Source organism: Leucoraja erinacea, chromosome 42 (genome assembly GCF_028641065.1).
Source record: "Leucoraja erinacea ecotype New England chromosome 42, Leri_hhj_1, whole genome shotgun sequence".
NCBI classification, from domain to species: domain Eukaryota; kingdom Metazoa; phylum Chordata; class Chondrichthyes; order Rajiformes; family Rajidae; genus Leucoraja; species Leucoraja erinaceus.
In genome coordinates this window covers 2,003,761-2,021,424 of record NC_073418.1, presented here as the reverse complement: position 1 = coordinate 2,021,424, position 17,664 = coordinate 2,003,761, and the positions used below count along the sequence as shown (strand labels likewise).

General features: G+C 45.7%; 1 protein-coding gene across 1 annotated transcript; it reads right to left on the bottom strand.

The window, feature by feature from the left end:
- Positions 1-223: 223 nt before the first annotated feature.
- Positions 224-15,752, bottom strand: LOC129714823 (polyamine-modulated factor 1-binding protein 1-like). The gene is made up of 11 exons (XM_055664665.1): positions 15,677-15,752; positions 12,556-12,582; positions 10,792-10,827; positions 10,187-10,213; positions 9,582-9,608; positions 8,725-8,751; positions 5,868-5,903; positions 4,392-4,418; positions 4,233-4,259; positions 2,863-2,889; positions 224-273 (listed from the first exon to the last, which is right to left on the bottom strand). Exons 1-11 carry the CDS (start codon positions 15,750-15,752, stop codon positions 224-226), a joined length of 387 nt encoding a protein of 128 aa, XP_055520640.1.
- Between the last annotated feature and the right edge of the window lie 1,912 nt (positions 15,753-17,664).

The following is a 17,664-nucleotide window of genomic DNA, read 5'->3' as shown; positions in this document are numbered from 1 at the left end:
TGCAGCAGCATCTATTGAGCGAAGGAAATAGGCAACGTTTCGGGCCGAAACCCTTCTTCAGACGAAGGAACCCTCTGAAGAAAGGTTTCGGCCCGAAAGGTTGCCTATTTCCTTCGCTCCATAGATGCTGCTGCACCCGCTGAGTTTCTCCAACAATATTCCCGGTTCGTGAAAAAAATATCCCCACCCCCTTTATATACACAGACTAGCATACGGCACACCTTCAACTAGTGACAGATGGATTACCTTCATTTTTCAATGTTAGTAGGTTCACTGTGGTAAAAGAAAATAAATATGTGGAGACTTTCATAAGGGAAAAACGGACGGAGTGCGTGAAATTGCCGTCGAACATGCGAGTTAACATCGCTGCCAAACTTTAGTTCAGTTCAGTTCAGTTTTATTTGTCACTAGACCAAGTGCTCCCCCAACGCAGCCGTTCCCTGCGGGAGACGTGGTCCTCCAACTCAAACCGTTCGCAAACATAAGATTGATGCACTCAGCAGTGGCGTCGTTGAGGCGAGAGGCGGGTGCTAGCAGCCGTTATGGTCGCTGGGGGGGGAGGGGAGAGAAGGATTTTATTAAAAATGTGTACATAAACACGACGAAATTTAATCAGGAGTGGATACTTGGAATGAAAAGTGAAATCTCTACCTAAATGGACACAATCTCGGCGTTTCTGCTTCTGGTGTCGGCGTAGCAACGAATCAAATGCTGGCACCCACAAGTCAGGCAGAAACACACACACACACACACACACACAGAGTTTTAATATTATAATAGATAATAGATATAGATATGTAGGTTAACCCAGGGTCAACGGTACAGTGAAATGTTTTTGACATGACAACGGGTCACCTCAGCAATGATATTCCAATCAGAAAATTAAGGTACAAAAAAAAAAGATAAGATGAAAGTAACTTTAGAGATACAGCGCGGAAACAGGCTCTTTAGCCCACCGAGACCGCGCCGACGAGCGTACACTAACCTACACACACCATGGACAATTGCACACTGTGGGGGGAAACTGGGGGGCACCCGGAGAAAACCACGCGGTCACAGGGAGAACGTACAGACAGCACCCGTAGTCAGGATCGAACCCGCCGTTGAAAGGCAGCAACTCTCCCGCCACGCCTCTGTGCTGCCACAATCCGTCCGACTATCTTCAACGGATTGCTGTGCCCTTTATCTTTCACCCGTGCACCGTGGAAGGCTTGAGTCTAATAATGTGTATGTGTTGGTTTGACGGGATAGCGCACAAAAAATAAATACGTTTCCCCGTACCTCGGTACATGTAACAATAATACATTGAACTAAGTTATACTCAACGTTCCCAGCACATTCTGTTTTCATTTCCAAAGAATATAGTTGGAAATAAAAATTGTACATTGTTTTTTTTCCTTACCCACATCATCTCTAATGGCTGTCAATCTCTGGAGTTCTAAAACAAACAGATGTATTTTGTATCAATTGTACATCACATTCAGTTTCCAGGGGCTTATAGAAACATAGAAACATAGAAAATTGGTGCAGGAGTAGGCCATTCGGCCCGTCGAGCCTGCACCGCCATTCAATATGATCATGGCTGATCATCCAACTCAGTATCCTGTACCTGCCTTCTCTCCATACCCCCTGATCCCTTTAGCCACAAGGGCCACATCTACCTCCCTCTTAAATATAGCCAATGAACTGGCCTAAACTACTTTCTGGGGCAGAGAATTCCACAGATTCACCACTCTCTTTGTGGTTTTTTTTCCTCATCTCGGTCCTAAAAGACTTCCCCTTTATCCTTAAATCACCCGCCGAAACCGACGGCCTGTGATCTACTGCTATTCTGATTTCATACAAGACGCAAGGAACTGCAATGAAAGGCCTGGGGAGTGGATGTGGAGAGGATGTTTCCACTAGTGGGAGAGTCTAGGACCAGAGGTCACAGCTTCAGAACTAAAAGAGAGTCCTTTCTGAAGCAGACGCGGAAGGATTTCTTTACTCAGAGTGCGATTAATTTGAGGGATTCATTCCCATTGACGGCCGTCGAGGGATGTATTTAAGGCAGAGGCAGATAGATTCTTGATTGGTATGAGTGTCAGGGGTTATGGCGAGAAGGCAAGAGAATGGGATTTGTAGGGAGAGATAGATCAGCCATGATTGAATGACGGAATAGACTTGATGGGCCGAATGGTCTAATTCAGCTTCTATCACTTATGAACTTATTATGAGCTGCAGATGATCGAATCCAGAACAAAATGCAAAGTGCCGGAGGAACTCAGCGGGCCGAGCAGCATCCATGGAGGAAAAATAGACAGACGCCGTTTCAATTGCTCAGTCCACAGAAGAGTTATGCCCTGTCCCACTTAGGAAACCTGAACGGAAACCTCTGGAGACTTTGCGCCCCGCCCAAGGTCTTACCTTCCACTACCTGCAAACTCTGGCAACCACCTTCAACTAGCATCGCAACCGGCTTCGACTAAAAAAATCACCGATTTTTAAACCAACAACCTATTTTTAGTCGCGGCCGATTTTGAATTTTTTGAAATAATCGCCGAAACATAGAAGAAGCGGAAACCACTTTCGACCATTAGGGAGAGTGACAAAAACCTCCGCAAACCTCACGGAAACCTTTGGTGGGGCGCAACGTCTCCAGAGGTTTCCGTTCAGGTTTCCTAAGTGGGACAGGGGCATGAGGAGAAGATTACCCGACCCGAAGCGTCGCCTGACAATTCGTGCCTTAGATGCTGCTTGAACGCCAGTGTTTCTCCAGCATTTTGTATCTAGATTTCATACTACGATGACGAGTTGTAAAACAACAAGTGTCAGGATTTTTTGGGGGGCATTTTGTTGCGCGATTAAAGTAACATGGATTACCAGTTTTACTTTCTTGCATCCTTTCATCTGTATGATTTTAAAAGAGAAGAATATCATCATAATTGTAGTAATATGTCCTAATATTTCTCCTCGTTTGCACAGTGTCAAAATATAAATAATCACGCGGCCTTTATGTTCAGAATGTTGAATATCCATAAATAGTTTGGCAGATAGAAACATAGAAACATAGAAAATCGGTGCAGGAGTAGGACCATTCGGCCCTACGAGCCTGCACCGCCATTCCCTTAGCCACAAGGGCCACATCTAACTCCCACTTAAATATAGCCAATGAACTGGCCTCAACTACCTTCTGTGGCAGAGAATTCCACAGATTCACCACTCTCTGTGTGAAAATCTTTTTCTCATCTCGGTCCTAAGAGACTTCCCCCTTATCCTTAAACTGTGTGACCCCTAGTTCTGGACTTCCCCAACATCGGGAACAATCTTCCTGCATCTAGCCCGTCCAACCCCTTACGAATTTTCGAAGGTAGACACAAAATAAATCTGCGGGTCAGGCGGTATCTCTGGAGAAAAGAAATGGGAAACGATTCGGATCGCAACCATTCTTCAGGCGGTACCTGGTCTCTACCAAGGGGAAATACATTCTTGCCATAGAGGGAGTGCAGAGAAGGTTCGCCAGACTGATTCCTGGGATGTCAGGACTTTCATAAGAAGAAAGACTGGATAGACTCGGCTTGTATTCGCTAGAATTTAGAAGATTGAGGGGGATCTTATGGAAACGTGTAAAATTCTTAAGGGGTTGGACAGGCTAGATGCAGGAAGATTGTTCCCGATGTTGGGGAAGTCCAGAACAAGGGGCCACAGTTTAAGGATAAGGGGGAAGTCTTTTAGGACCGAGATCAGAAACACTTTTTTCACACAGAGAGTGGCGAATCTGTGGAATTCTCTGCCACAGAAGGTAGTTGAGGCCAGTTCATTGGCTATATTTAAGAGGAAGTTAGATGTGGCCATTGTGACTAAGGGCATCAGGGGGTATGGAGAGAAGGCAGGTACGGGATACTGAGTTGAATGATCAGCCATGAACATATTGAATGGGGGTGCAGGCTCGAAGTGCCGAATGGCCTACTCCTGCACCTATTTTCTATGTTTCCATGTTTCTATATTCATTATACGGTTCATCGCCCACCTGAGGCCGTCTGAAGAAGCGGAATAGAGATCTACCTATGGAATTTATACGCCCGGTGTCCAGCAGTTTTATTCAGCGATTTGTTGTAGTCCCGTATAATGAAGAGGGATGGAATTGCTGCATCAACATTGGTCAGGAAAGGTAACATTGCTTTCCATGTATCCAGTTAGAGAACATACGCGGTATGCTTCAATAAAATCACACATTGTCCACATTTACTCACCGTCTTCTTCCAAATGCGAATCAAAGTCTAAATTTCACAAGATATCAATAATTTTACAAAAAATTGGATCATAACCAGCTTTTCACGCAGAAAGAATTACATGCAAAGGTACACAAATGAGGAAATGTTGATGAAACTGTGCTTTAGAAGTGAGTTCACCTTTGCCTTTCTGCTTTAGATTTCGTGCTGTTGGCCGAAAAATGTAGAACATTAAACGCTTTAACAGAGAGAATAATACACCAGAGTAATGGAATATTGAAATTTAGTAAATCTGAGGTAGACAAAAATGCTGGAGAAACTCGGTGGGTGCAGCAGCATTTATGGAACGAAGGAGCTAGGCAACGTTTCGGTCCGAAACGTTGCCTATCTCTTTCGCTCCATAGATGCTGCTGCAACCGCTGAGTTTATCCAGCATTTTTGTGTACCTTCGATTTCCAGCATCTGCAGTTTCTTCTTAAACACTAATAAATCTGAGCGCGGGATGGCGGACATGAGATAACATACTATCTTTTACGTTAATGCCCATGTCGAATTTCCATTGCAATTGGATACTTTTTACAAACATTTGGTGCATTTTGAAATGTCAATTCTGAAATATTATATATGAAATAAAGGTTCCCCAGATCTGTATAAAAAAATAATTCAGTATGAATTCAGAATTGGGGCGGCTCGGTGGCGCAGCGGTAGAGTAGACCTGCGCCAGAGACCCATTATGGAAACATGTCTAGGGAGTTTGAACGTTCTTCCCGTGATCTTTTCCGAGATTGAAACCCCCCCCCCCCCCCACACTCCAAAGACGTACAGGTTTGTAGGTGAATTGGCTTCAGTATTATAAACGTTATACCACGGAAACACATACAAAACAAGAACTGAGCACATGGATGCCATGGATGGAAATAGGGAGGATCTTATTGAAACATATAAAATTATATAAAGACTGGACAAGCTACATGCTGGAAAAAATGTTCCCAATGTTGGGCGAGTCCAGAACCAGGGGCCACAGACTCAGAATAAAGGGGAGGCCATTTAAGACTGAGGTGAGAAAATACGTTTTCTCCCAGAGAGTTGTGGATTTATGGAATTCCCTGCCACAGAGGGCAGTGGAGGACAAGTCACTGGATGGATTTAAGAGAGAGTTAGATAGAGCTCTAGTGGCTAGTGGAGTCAAGGGATATGGGGAGAAGGCAGGCACGGGTTATTGATTGGGGACGATCAGCAATGATCACAATGAATGGCGGTGCTGGCTCGAAGGGCCGAATGGCCTCCTCCTACACCTATTTTATATGTTTCTATGTTTTTAAGTACATTCATTCATTGCGTTGCATCGCAAATGTCATTTTACCCGGCACCCTTGCAACTCATTTGGCCCCCAGGGGTGACATCCCTTCCCTTGTCGGATGGGTGTCCCATCTGCACTCTGCTCCCAATGTCCAGCAGTGGAAGGACCTTAGGCTGTGGTCCTCCCGACAGAGTCTTGGCGTTGGCTGCACCGAGCTTCAGTACGTCCCTCAGCACGTACTCCTGCAGTCTGGAGCGGGCCAGACGGTAAACATTCCCAGACAAGTGAAATAAGTAGGCCTTAGCGTGCTGTAGGCGAGCCATTCTTAAGTAACTGCGTTTAGACGTGGTTCCTACCAGATTCATCCAGCTTTTCAGTCAGGGTTTCGAGTTCTGAAAGTAAACCATGAAGGCGGACAATTTAATTTATTCCGAAATTAGACACAACATGCTGGAGTAAGTCAGCGAGACAGGCATCTTCTCTGGAAAGAAGGATTTGCTTCATTCCGGTCACGCATTGACCATTTTGGGGGGTGAACTCGAGATGAGATTGTTTTCCAGATCGTATCTCCGGTCGCTCTGCGGCCTAACATCATGGAGTGGGCGGCTTTGCTCGGGACTGACTTTGAGTCCCACCCCACGGGGTTGTGGACTTTCCATCAGAGCCTGCGATCTTTTGTTTGGGATCGACGCTCCAACCGCGGCCTGGGGATTTCAACATCGCGGAGCTCGCACTCTCGGGAACCTCCAAAGTTGCATGAAACCTTTACTTTGGATTGTCCTTTATTCAGGAAGCGCTTGGTTCGCCCCTTGGTCTGATCGCCCGGCGCGGGGGAGCAGAGATCCCCCCCCCCCCCCCGTGCGTGAGCTTGATCGCCCCGTTGCGGAGTGCTCGACCGCCGGTTGCGGGAGGCAAGGTCGTCCCTGACACGGAAGTTTCGATTGCCCCGACTGCGGGAGAACAAAGAGGGGATGAAGATTGAACTATTTTTGCCTTCCATTACAATGAAGAATGTGGGGGAGTCGCTGTGGTGGATGTTCATGTTAAAAATGTATTTGGGTATCTTGTTGCTCTTTAATGGTGTGACTGTATGGCAAATCACATTTCTCCTATGATGCAAAACATACTTGGCTAATACAGTGCTCTTATGATTATGATTATGATCAGAAAGTTACCGGTACAACAATGAAATCTACTGTTACACAAAAAAGCTGGAGAAACTCAGCGGGTGCAGCAGCATCTATGGAGCGAAGGAAATAGGCAACGTTTCGGGCCGAAACCCTTCTTCAGACTGATCGGGGGCGGGGGTGGGCGGGGACAAGAAAGGGAAAAGGAGGAGGAGCCCGAAGGCTGGGGGATGGGAGGAGACAGCAGGGGGGCTGAGGAAGGGGAGGAGACAGCAAGGACTAACAAAATTGGGAGAATTCGATGTTCATGCCCCCCGGGATGCAGACTCCCCAAACGGAATATGAGGTGCTGTTCCTCCAATTTCCGGTGCTGCTCGCTGTGGCCATGGAGGAGACCCAGGACAGAGAGGTCGGAGACGGAGTGGGAGGGGGAGTTGAAGTGCTGAGCCACCGGGAGGTCAGCTTGGTTATTGCGGACCGAGCGGAGGTGTTCGGCGAAACGATCGCCCAACCTCCGCTTGGTCTCACCGATTTAGATCTGCTGACATCTAGAGCAGCGGACGCAATAGATGAGGTTGGAAGAGATGCAGGTAAACCTCTGTCGCACCTGGAACGATTGCTTGGGTCCTTGAACGGAGTCGAGGGGGGAGGTAAAGGGACAAGTGTTGCATCTCTTGCGGTTGCAAGGGAAAATGCCCGGGGAGGGGGTGGACCGAGAGGGAAGGGAAGAATTGACAAGGGAGTTATGGAGGGAGTGGTCTTTGCGGAAGGCAGATATGGGGGGAGATGGGAAGATGTGGCGAGTGGTGGGGTCACGTTGGAGGTGGCGAAACTGACGGAGGATTACTTTTTGTATGTGACGGCTGGTGGGGTGAAAGGTGAGGACTAGGGGGACTCGGCCCTTGTTGCGAGTGGGGGGATGGGGAGAGAGAGCAGTGTTGCGGGGTATGGAAGAGACCCTGGTGCGAGCCTCATTTATGGTGGAGGAGGGGAACCCCCGTTCCCTGAATAATGAGGACATTTCAGATGTCCTGGTGTGGAACGCCTCATCCGTGGAGCAGATGCGGCGTAGACGGAGGAATTGGGAGTAGGGGATGGAGTCCTTACAGGAAGCAGGGTGGGAAGAAGTGTAGTCCAGATAGCCATGGGAGTCAGTGGGTTTATAGTGTATGTCGGTCAGAAGTCTATCACCTGCAATGGAGATAGTGAGGTCAAGGAATGGTAGGGAAGTGTCGGAAATGGTCCAGGTGTATTTGAGTGCCGGATGGAAGTTAGTGGTGAAGTGGATGAAGTCAGTCATTTGTGTGCGGGTGCAGGAGGTGGCACCAAAGCAGTCGTCGATGTAGCGGAGGTAGAGGTCGGGGATGGGGCCCTGGTATGTATTGAACAAGGATTGCTCGACGTAACCTACAAATAGGCAGGCATAGCTGGGGCCCATGCGTGTGCCCATAGCTACGCCTTGTATTTGGAGGAAATGGGAGGAGTCGAACGTGAAGTTATTGAGGGTAAGGACCAGCTCCGCTAGGCGGAGGAGAGTGTCAGTGGCTGGGTATAGGTTGCTTCTCTGGTCGAGGAAGAACCGGAGGGCTATGAGACCATCGTGGTGGGGGATGGAGGTGTAGAGTGATTGGACGTCCATGGTGAAGATGAGGGGGTGAGGGCCTAGAGAATTGAATGCGCGGAGACGACGGAGAGTGTCTGAGGTGTCTTGAACATAGGTAGGGAGGGATTTAACCAAGGGTGATAGGATGGAGTCAAGGTATTTGGAAATGAGTTCGGTGGGGCACGAACAGGCAGAGACAATGGGTCTATTGGGACAGTCAGGTTTGTGGATTTTAGGGAGAAGGTAAAATCGGGCTGTGCGGGGCTGGGGAACGATGAGGTTGGAGGCTCGGTCGGGTAGGGCATTGGAGTGGATGAAGTTGGTGATGGTGCTGGAGATGGTGGCCTGGTGCTCGTCAGTGGGGTCATGGTCCAGGGGTAAGTAGGAGGAGGTGTCCGATAGTTGGCGCGTGGCCTCAGCTTTGTAGAGATCGGCGCGCCAGACTACCACGGCACCTCCCTTGTCAGCAATGAAATCTACTACCTGACGTCTTTGCTTTCAATTTCTTTACTGCAGGAACAAATCGTGATAACTTAACATTTCAAACTTCAAAATGTACGACGAAAAGTTATTTTAAGATGGATTGCAAATTGAAATTAATTCCTCATTCCACCTATAATGTGTGCATTGTTATTTTCTGTATCGTGCCCAGTTGACTGTAACAAAAAGCAATTGGCCGCTGCTTTTGAATTGGGCGAATATGTAAAAGCGTGGACACAGTAACTCCATATACAGGGATCTTGAGCAAAACACAAAGTGCGGAAGAACTCGGGCGGCCAGGCAACATTTATGGAGGGAATGGGCAGACCACCTTTCGGGTGGCTGATAACTCTTAAAATAAGCTACTTGTGCAAAACTCTTGTTTGGTTCCTCAGTTCGTATTAAAAGTCAACTTCAAATGCTTCTCAAAATACACTCGCTGCTGCGGCACAGTGGCGCAGAGGTGCAGTTGCTGCTTTACAACGCCGGAGACACGGATTCGATCCCGACTTTGTCGATGCAGACATTGCAAGAACGTGCCACCCCCCCCCCCCCCCCCCCCCCCATTCTTCCGTGCACGTTCTCCCCTTGACTGCGTGGGTTTTTGTGCGAGATCTTCCGTTTCCTCCCACACTCCAAAGGCGTACAGTTTTGCAGGTGAATTTGCTTGGTGAATGTGTAAATTGTCCCTAGCGAGTGTAGGCTTGTGTTAAAGTGCGGAGATCGCTGTTCGGAGCGGGCTCGGTTGGATCGAAGGGGTTGTTGCTGTATCTCTAAATGCATCTCTAAACTAAACTAATGCGGATTGACCGCAGACTCAAATAACATTGAAAATGATGTTTCATTAGTTTTTTACATACCGTAGGTTTCACAGGATTCCGCGGTGGCTAAAATAAAAAAAAAATATTATTATTATTATTATTGTTATTATTACTTTTATTATTACTATTATTATTATTATTACGATTATTACTACTACTATCATTACTATTATTATTACTGTTATTATTACTATCATATTACTATTATTATGATTACTATTATTATGATTACTATTATTATTACTATTGTTGTTATTACTGTTATGATTATAATTATTATGATGATTATTATTATTATTAGTATTGTTATTATTACTATTGCTATTATTACTATTGTTATTATTACTATTATTACTATTGTTATTATTACTATTGTTATTATTACTATTATTATTATTATTATTATTATTATTATTATTATTATTATTATTATTGTTGTTATTATTATTATTATTATTATTGTTATTATTATTATTATTATTATTATTATTATTATTATTATTATTATTATTATTATTATTATTATTATTATTATTTCAGCTAGACAAAGCATATTGGCGATGACAAAGACATGGCACAGTATTTTCTAAAAGTATAATAAGAAATAACAAATCGCCGATGAAAAGAGTAAGCATTTTTTTTACCCAATTCTTTATCGCGGAGTGTGTTCTCTAGTTAAAACAGAAATAACATTACGTGTTTGCTGGTGGATTCTACTGCTTGGATGGATTTCGTTTCCCCCGTCTGAGTTGTAATCTCACCTGGAAAATCCGTTTGAGTTTCATTCCATTTAGTTCAATGGAACTGAAATCGGGCAATGAACATAGAACAGCACAGCACAGCAACCGACCCTTCGGCCCACAATGTCCATGCCGTAGACGATGGCAAGTTAAACTGATCCCATCTGCCTGTACACGAGACAGATACGGTAGTGGCGTTTAATAAGGTTTCAGATTGGCACATGGAAGTGCCAGGAATAGGGAGATATGGACCATGTACAGGCGGATGAGCTTGGCACAAAATGCTGGAGTAATTCAGCGGGACAAGCAGCATCTCTGGGGTGAAGGAATGGGTGACCTTGAAGGGTCTCGGCACGAAACCTCACCCATGAGTCTGATGAAGGGTCTCAAACTCTTGCTGTAGTATCTTCGCCAACAACTGCAGTTCCTTCCAACACACGGGCTATGAAAGGGGTTGGCTAAGTGGAATGCATTCAAATATACATTGCTTCATTGAATAGTTCGCTTACCTAAATCATGCACTGACTTTTTAATGATTTGTATTTCTGCGGATGAAAGGGAAATTTGGTGTTAATTCCGTCATTAAAATGGTGCGGCTGCACCACCCCCCTCTTTCGACAGGTTACCCAATGAGCTGGTGCCTTGCGGGGGGAAGCTTACAGTTCAGGGAGCGGAGACAGCCAGCATCATGAAAACGTGTGTGTCTGGGACTCGTCCCTTCCGCACCGCGTGTGGGGCCGAGAGCCGTGCGACTGCCCCTGTGGATTCCCGCTGATTTAACACGACCCCCCCTAACGCCGTGTTTCTTCCCATCCGGCCTTCGATTAAACATTAATACCCACCTGGAGTAACTCAGCGGGACAGGCAGCATCTCTGGAGAGAAGGAACGAGTGACGTTTCAGGTCGAGACCCTTCTTCGATGTCACCCATTCCTTCTCTCAAGAGATGCTGCCTGCCCCCCACTGAGTTACTCCAGGTTTTTGTTTCTGTCTTCGGTTTAAATCGGCACCTGCAGTTCCTTCTTACACTATACTCTCCCATACCCGGTTATAGCGGACAATAACGGACACCCACCCCTCCCCGTAGACCCGTTATTTGGAGTTTAAGAAGGAAATCGAAGGTACACAAAAGTGCTGGATAAACTCCGCGGGTGCAGCAGCATTTATGGAGCGAAGGATTTACGCAACGTTTCGGGCCGAAACCCTTCTTCAGCCTGAACATTTTTTGGAGGCTCTACTGTATTCCATATTGAGACGTAGTCTTCACATCATAGCCGAAAATGGACACGACTCCCAGCAGCGCGTTCCAGGCACTCACCACCCTCCGTGTAAAAAGGTTGTCCCGCATATCCCCTTCCCGCTTCGCCCTGCTCAAATTAAAGTTGTGCCTTGTATTATATGATTTTTTTCCAGTCTTTACAGAAATCATTCCTCCGCCATGTGGATCTTACCAGCCAATGCTCAAGAACGAAGCGTCCATGGTTGATTTTAAAAAATCGTCATTACGGTCTGGGTATTTAACCATATAACCATATAACAATTACAGCACGGAAACAGGCCATCTCGGCCCTACAAGTCCATGCCGAACAAATTGTTTTCCCCTTAGTCCCACCTGCCTGCACTCATACCATAACCCTCCATTCCCTTCTCATCCATTTGCCTATCCAATTTATTTTTAAATGATACCAATGTACCTGCCTCCACCACTTCCACTGGAAGCTCATTCCACACCGCCACCACTCTCTGCGTAAAGAAGTTCCCCCTCATATTACCCCTAAACTTCTGTCCCTTAATTCTGAAGTCATGTCCTCTTGTTTGAATCTTCCCTATTCTCAAAGGGACAAGCTTGTCCACGTCAACTCTGTCTATCCCTCTCATCATTTTAAAGATCTATCAGGTCCCCCCTTAACCTTCTGCGCTCCAGAGAATAAAGCCCTAACTTATTCAACCTATCTCTGTAACTTAGTTGTTGAAACCCAGGCAACATTCTAGTAAATCTCCTCTGTACTCTCTCTATTTTGTTGACATCCTTCCTATAATTTGGCGACCAAAATTGTACACCATACTCCAGATTTGGCCTCACCAATGCCTTGTACAACTTTAACATTACATCCCAGCTTCTATACTCAATATTTATGTCTGCAGCTATATATTTATGTCTGCAGCTTACTTGCTAATTTATCTACGCACTCATGCGATTTGTTTAACATCGCGTTCAACTGGAAACTTGTTGGAATCCCAGCAAAACACGAAAGGGAAGATGTCAACATTTACCTTCGTCTTTTTTCTCCAATGTGTTAGCTGTAACAATAATGTATGCAATTTAATGCAAAGTCTTATCGCTATCTGGCTTGCGTGGAAAGCAGAATCTCAAAAAAGTTGACTGAGTAACTACAAGGTGCAATAAATGCTACTAAATGTTGAACAGATGGGAAAGATCAGACATTTCAATGTCAACTGTGACTTATCAGTTTTGCTTGGCTTAAGACTGAGAAAAGTTGATCAAAGTCCTCGCATCAAAACACTCTTCCTAATCATCGCTCTCGGTTTATATACAATTCATATGCAAATGTTTCAAAATTGTGGGTCCCAGAATACATTGAAACATAGAAACATAGAAAATAGGTGCAGGAGGAGGCCATTCGGCCCTTCGAGCCAGCACCGCCATTCATTGTGATCAGGGCTGATCGTCCCCTATCAATAACCCGTGCCTGTCTTCTATTGATAAACAGGGGTAACGCTCGAAATTTAAGCAACGTCAATATTTAAAGATTTGTGCATGTGGGCATAAAGGTTACAATAATGCAATAGGGCAATCCTTTCTCTTAAATCTATCGCGTTGGACTTTCTACAGTCACTTGGATAGAGGTGTTAAGAACTAGCGATGGCATTTGAACAACGTATCTCTTTGGGGATCGGCTTGGAAGGAGCATCAAATACAAATAGTGAGGTGCTTCAGGTGTACGATCTTTTTGAACAATCTGCTGCAATCAACTTGAGGGAGTTCCTGCCTGATACCTTCAAAGTTATTATAGCCCTGTCTCATGGTGCGAGCTGACCCACGAGGTACCCCGAGTGAAAGACTCGTGGTTGTGTACGAGATTCCAAGTGTATGATCAAGAGTTTAACCGAGTTCCCACGGGTATGACAAGTTTGCCGTTTACTTGTCATTTCTGCGATGTTCCAAGTTCGTCTCCCGAGTTACTCTTGAGCCAACCCTGGGTGAAGGTCTGTTAATAAGCAACTCTTTGTAGACAGATGAAATGACAGCAGCATTTAAGAGGCTTTTTAGGTAGGACATGAATATGCAGGGAATGGAGGGCATGACATGTAGGCAAAGGTTATTAATTTAAGGATGACATGTAGGCAAAGGAGATTAATTTAACTCGGTGTGTGCTCACAAAGTCAATACGCTTGTCTCCCGTACTAAGTCATCCCCCCCCCCCCCCCCCCCCCCCCCCCCCCCCCCCCCCCCCCACCAATTTAAACATTTAACTCGTCGGTCCACCCTGTCTCTATCCAGGACAATCTGGAACCTGATGGAACAGTGGTCGCTGGTGCCAAACGGATCATCCACGAACACTCCATTCACTTGCCCCTCCAAGTTTCCCAAGACTGGATCAAGAATTGCCCTCTCCCGTGTGGCACCCCCTAAATATTGAGAGAGAAAACGTTCCTGAACACATTTGACAAATGCCGCCGCGTCTGAATCTTACGCACAGTGACATTCCAAGTTAATATTGGGAACGTTGAAATCCCCGACTCTCATAAACTTATTAGACTTACAACCACAGATCCTATAGCGAGCAAGATAGATCACTCGACGAAAAAGACGTCACGGGCAGATTCATGGGTCATTTTCGGCCCCATTTCTGTAACCGGCTTCCGTCTCCGCACCAAAGATCCCACGGGATACCAGTGCGGAGATGGAAGCCGGTTACAGAAACATCCTCGTAAAAATAAGAGTTATTTGGGGAAAATCCTCTCTTCATTGTCAGAATTATAATTTATTAACACAAACTGTCCCCTCCGTAACGTTGATCACACTGCGAGTCGGGTCGGGTTACGGAAATGGATGAAAAAAAGGCCCACGTTCCGCTCCGTTGCGTACTACACGTCAACCCATTGCATTTAGCAGGAATGATCTATCTTGCTCCGCTATAGGATCTTTGCTTACAGCTGCCTGAAATGTTCTGGCGTATTTGCTTTTCTATTTCCCGTTGACCATTTGTGGCCTAAAGTGCACTCGCATCAAGGTGATCATTCCTTTCTAGACATACTGTCTAGCTGTCTGTCTCTTCGTCTTTTTATTTTTTATGTTAGTTAGTTAAGTGTTTTGTTTGGAGGTCCATACTTTTTTTATGTGGGGGGTGGGAGGGGGCGGGGAAACTACCTTTCAGAGTCCCTACCTGGTCGGAGAGGCCCGTCCTCGCGGCCTACCAGCGGGCCTGGAGCGGCGTTTCCTGTCGGGGACTGCCCAGAACCTCGGCTTCGGCGGCGGCACAGCGCTGAAGCGCTATCGCGGAGCGGGCGATGCCTTGCCCGGGTCGCCGCGCTGGAGCTCCGGTGAGCTGAGGCCGCCCGGTTAAAACATCACGGAGCTGCGGGACTGTGGAGCGGCCAGCTGCGGGCGGCGGCGCCGAACTTTACACCGGGAGCCTGGGATCTCTAGATGAGATCGCCAGTGGTGGAGCTCCAACCGGCGCGGCCTTGTCGGCTTCGGAAGCCGCGGCCTCCAGTGCGGAAGCGGCCGTTCCAGGGTTCCCAGGCCGCTGGGAGGACTCTCCCGACGCCGGAGCAACATCACCCGGCGAGAACGGCCTGGAACATCGGGCCTCCTTAGAGGCAAATGTGGAGGCCTCAATAGGCCCGACTATGGGTGAACTGGGGTTGGGGACTGGACTTTGTGCCTTCCCTCATGGTGGGAGCCATTGTGGGGGGATGTTCTATGTGTTTAAGACTCTCATTGGTGTTATGTCTGTATTTTTTTTGTGTGCTGCAAAATGGCAAGAAGCATTTCACTTCACCACACCTGGGTGTATGTGAATGTGACTAATAAAATACCTTTGATACCTTTGACATACACAAAATGCTGGAGTAAATCAGCGGGGTCGGCAGCATCTCTGGAGAGGAGGAATAGGTGATTTATCGGGTCGAGACCCCTCTCCAGACTAGATAATTCCTTTCTTGTTCCTTCAGTTCCACCCAAATAGGTTTACTAGACGGACCATCTCGTAGTCACATCTGAGCAGCGCTGTGCCATCCACCATCATCAATAACGCAACACCCCGCCCTCTTTTACCCTCATCTCTGTCTCTCCTGAAGCACATGTTAACTGGATCATTAAATTGCCAGTATTGTCCCTCTCTTAACCAGGTTTCCGGCATTCACTAACCTTTCTCTTTCAAAGCCAGCCTGAGTTTTTCAAGTTCTAAGAGGAAGAATAAAGATATCATAGTTAAACCAACCATGCGACCATTCTAAACATATGTCATACTTTCTTTCTTTAAATTAAAAAAACAAATTTTCCCCCCAAAACCTCCCCAAAAAACATAAAAAACAGAGCAAAAAGAATAATGATAAACATAACAATGATATTGATACATAGGGATCAGGATTACATTAATAACAGGTATAACCTAATATGAGACCAGTGTCAAAATACACAATGAATATAGACCTCCCGGTCTCTATGTAAATATAGTTCAATCTTTAAAAGGAAACTTATAAATATTTAAAAAAAACAAAGATAAAAAGACAAAAAGAAAAAGAAAAAAGGAAAAAACAAAACCCTCCTAAACTAAAGAAAAAAACAATTTATAACAATAAAATAAGAATAAAAATAAAATAAATAAAAAAACAAAGCAAAGCAAAACCGAATCTGAACTGAGAATTTCAACAATGTAAGTCTGTCGTCAAGTCCGTTCCACCCTATGGAGGTAAAATAATTTTTATAACGGTTAAAGAGGGAGCAATGTATGTTGTATGAAAGTGTTCAATAAATTTTCCCCAAGTTTGAATAAATTTGACCAAGGGTTCAACAATGTCACTGATTTCTTCTAAATTTAAACATGATATCGTTTCAGAATACCGCTGGAGTGTGGTCAGAGGGCACACTTTCTAGTGTACATAATCAGTCAAAAATAGTTAAAAGTCGTAAATGTACAAGTCAATTTAAAGGCGTTGATAATGTCTCTGTGTTATACTAACAAAGAAGCGCTGATGGAAGAAGAGCGTACAGGTAAAGCAGAAGCAGAGGTTGACTGTGAAACAGATACAACAAAAGAGAGGTTGGATACCTTCAAATGGAGCACGATACTGAAGCGAGCAACATTGGCGAGGGAATTCTAGGAGGTTACTGAGAAAGATCCCGTTAGAACATAAATCTGAAAACATCACTGCACAAGAGCAGGTCTTAAAAATTATTTGTGTTAATTAACGTTCATATTCACTCCTCCTCCAGAAGAAGCAGGTGACATATATAACAATCACATGTATGGGTCGACGTGGCCTTTTAGATTTCACTTCTGTCGCAAATCAAGAACAGTTCCCCTCGTTCTGCTGTGCAGACAAGTCAGTGAAACATACACTGCAAAGACTCATTGCAAACGCGCAAACGTTATTTCTTTAGAAACATAGAAACATAGAAAATAGGTGCAGGAGGAGGCCAATTTACCTTTCGAGCCTGCACCGCCATTCATTGTGATCATGGCTGATCGTCCCCTATCAATAACCCGTGCCTGCCTTCTCCCCATATCCCTTGACTAGCCCCTAGAACTCTATCTAACTCTCTCTTACATCCATCCAGTGACTTGGCCTCCACTGCCCTCTGTGGCAGGGAATTCCACAAATTCACAACTCTCTGGCTAAAAACGTTTTTTCTCACCTCAGTCGTAAATGACCTCCCCTTTATTCTAAGACTGTGGCCCCTGGTTCTGGACTCGCCCAACATTGGGAACATTTTTACTGCATCTAGCTTGTCCGGTCCTTTGATAATTTTCTCCGGATTCTCCGGTTTCCCCCCCACTCTGCAAAGCTGTACAGGTTTGTAGGTTAATTGGCTTGGTAAAAATGTTCCAATGTAAAATTGTCACCAGTTTGTGCAGGGTAGTGTTAATATGCGGTGATCGCTGGTCGGTGCGGACTCGGTGGACCTAAGGGCCTGTTTCCGCGCTGCATCTCTAAACTAAACGCGATGTTTGTGTGTACGAAATATGGAATCCTGTCTAGCCTCTAAATCTTTACTTCAGTTTTCTTTAAGAAGTATTATATCTTACTATCCAAGTGCAGACCCGTTGGGTCTGTTCCCGTAACGCGCGGTTGCAAGGAGGGGGCGGCCCGCCACTCGCTAGGCGTACGTCGTCAATACGCTGCATACGACGT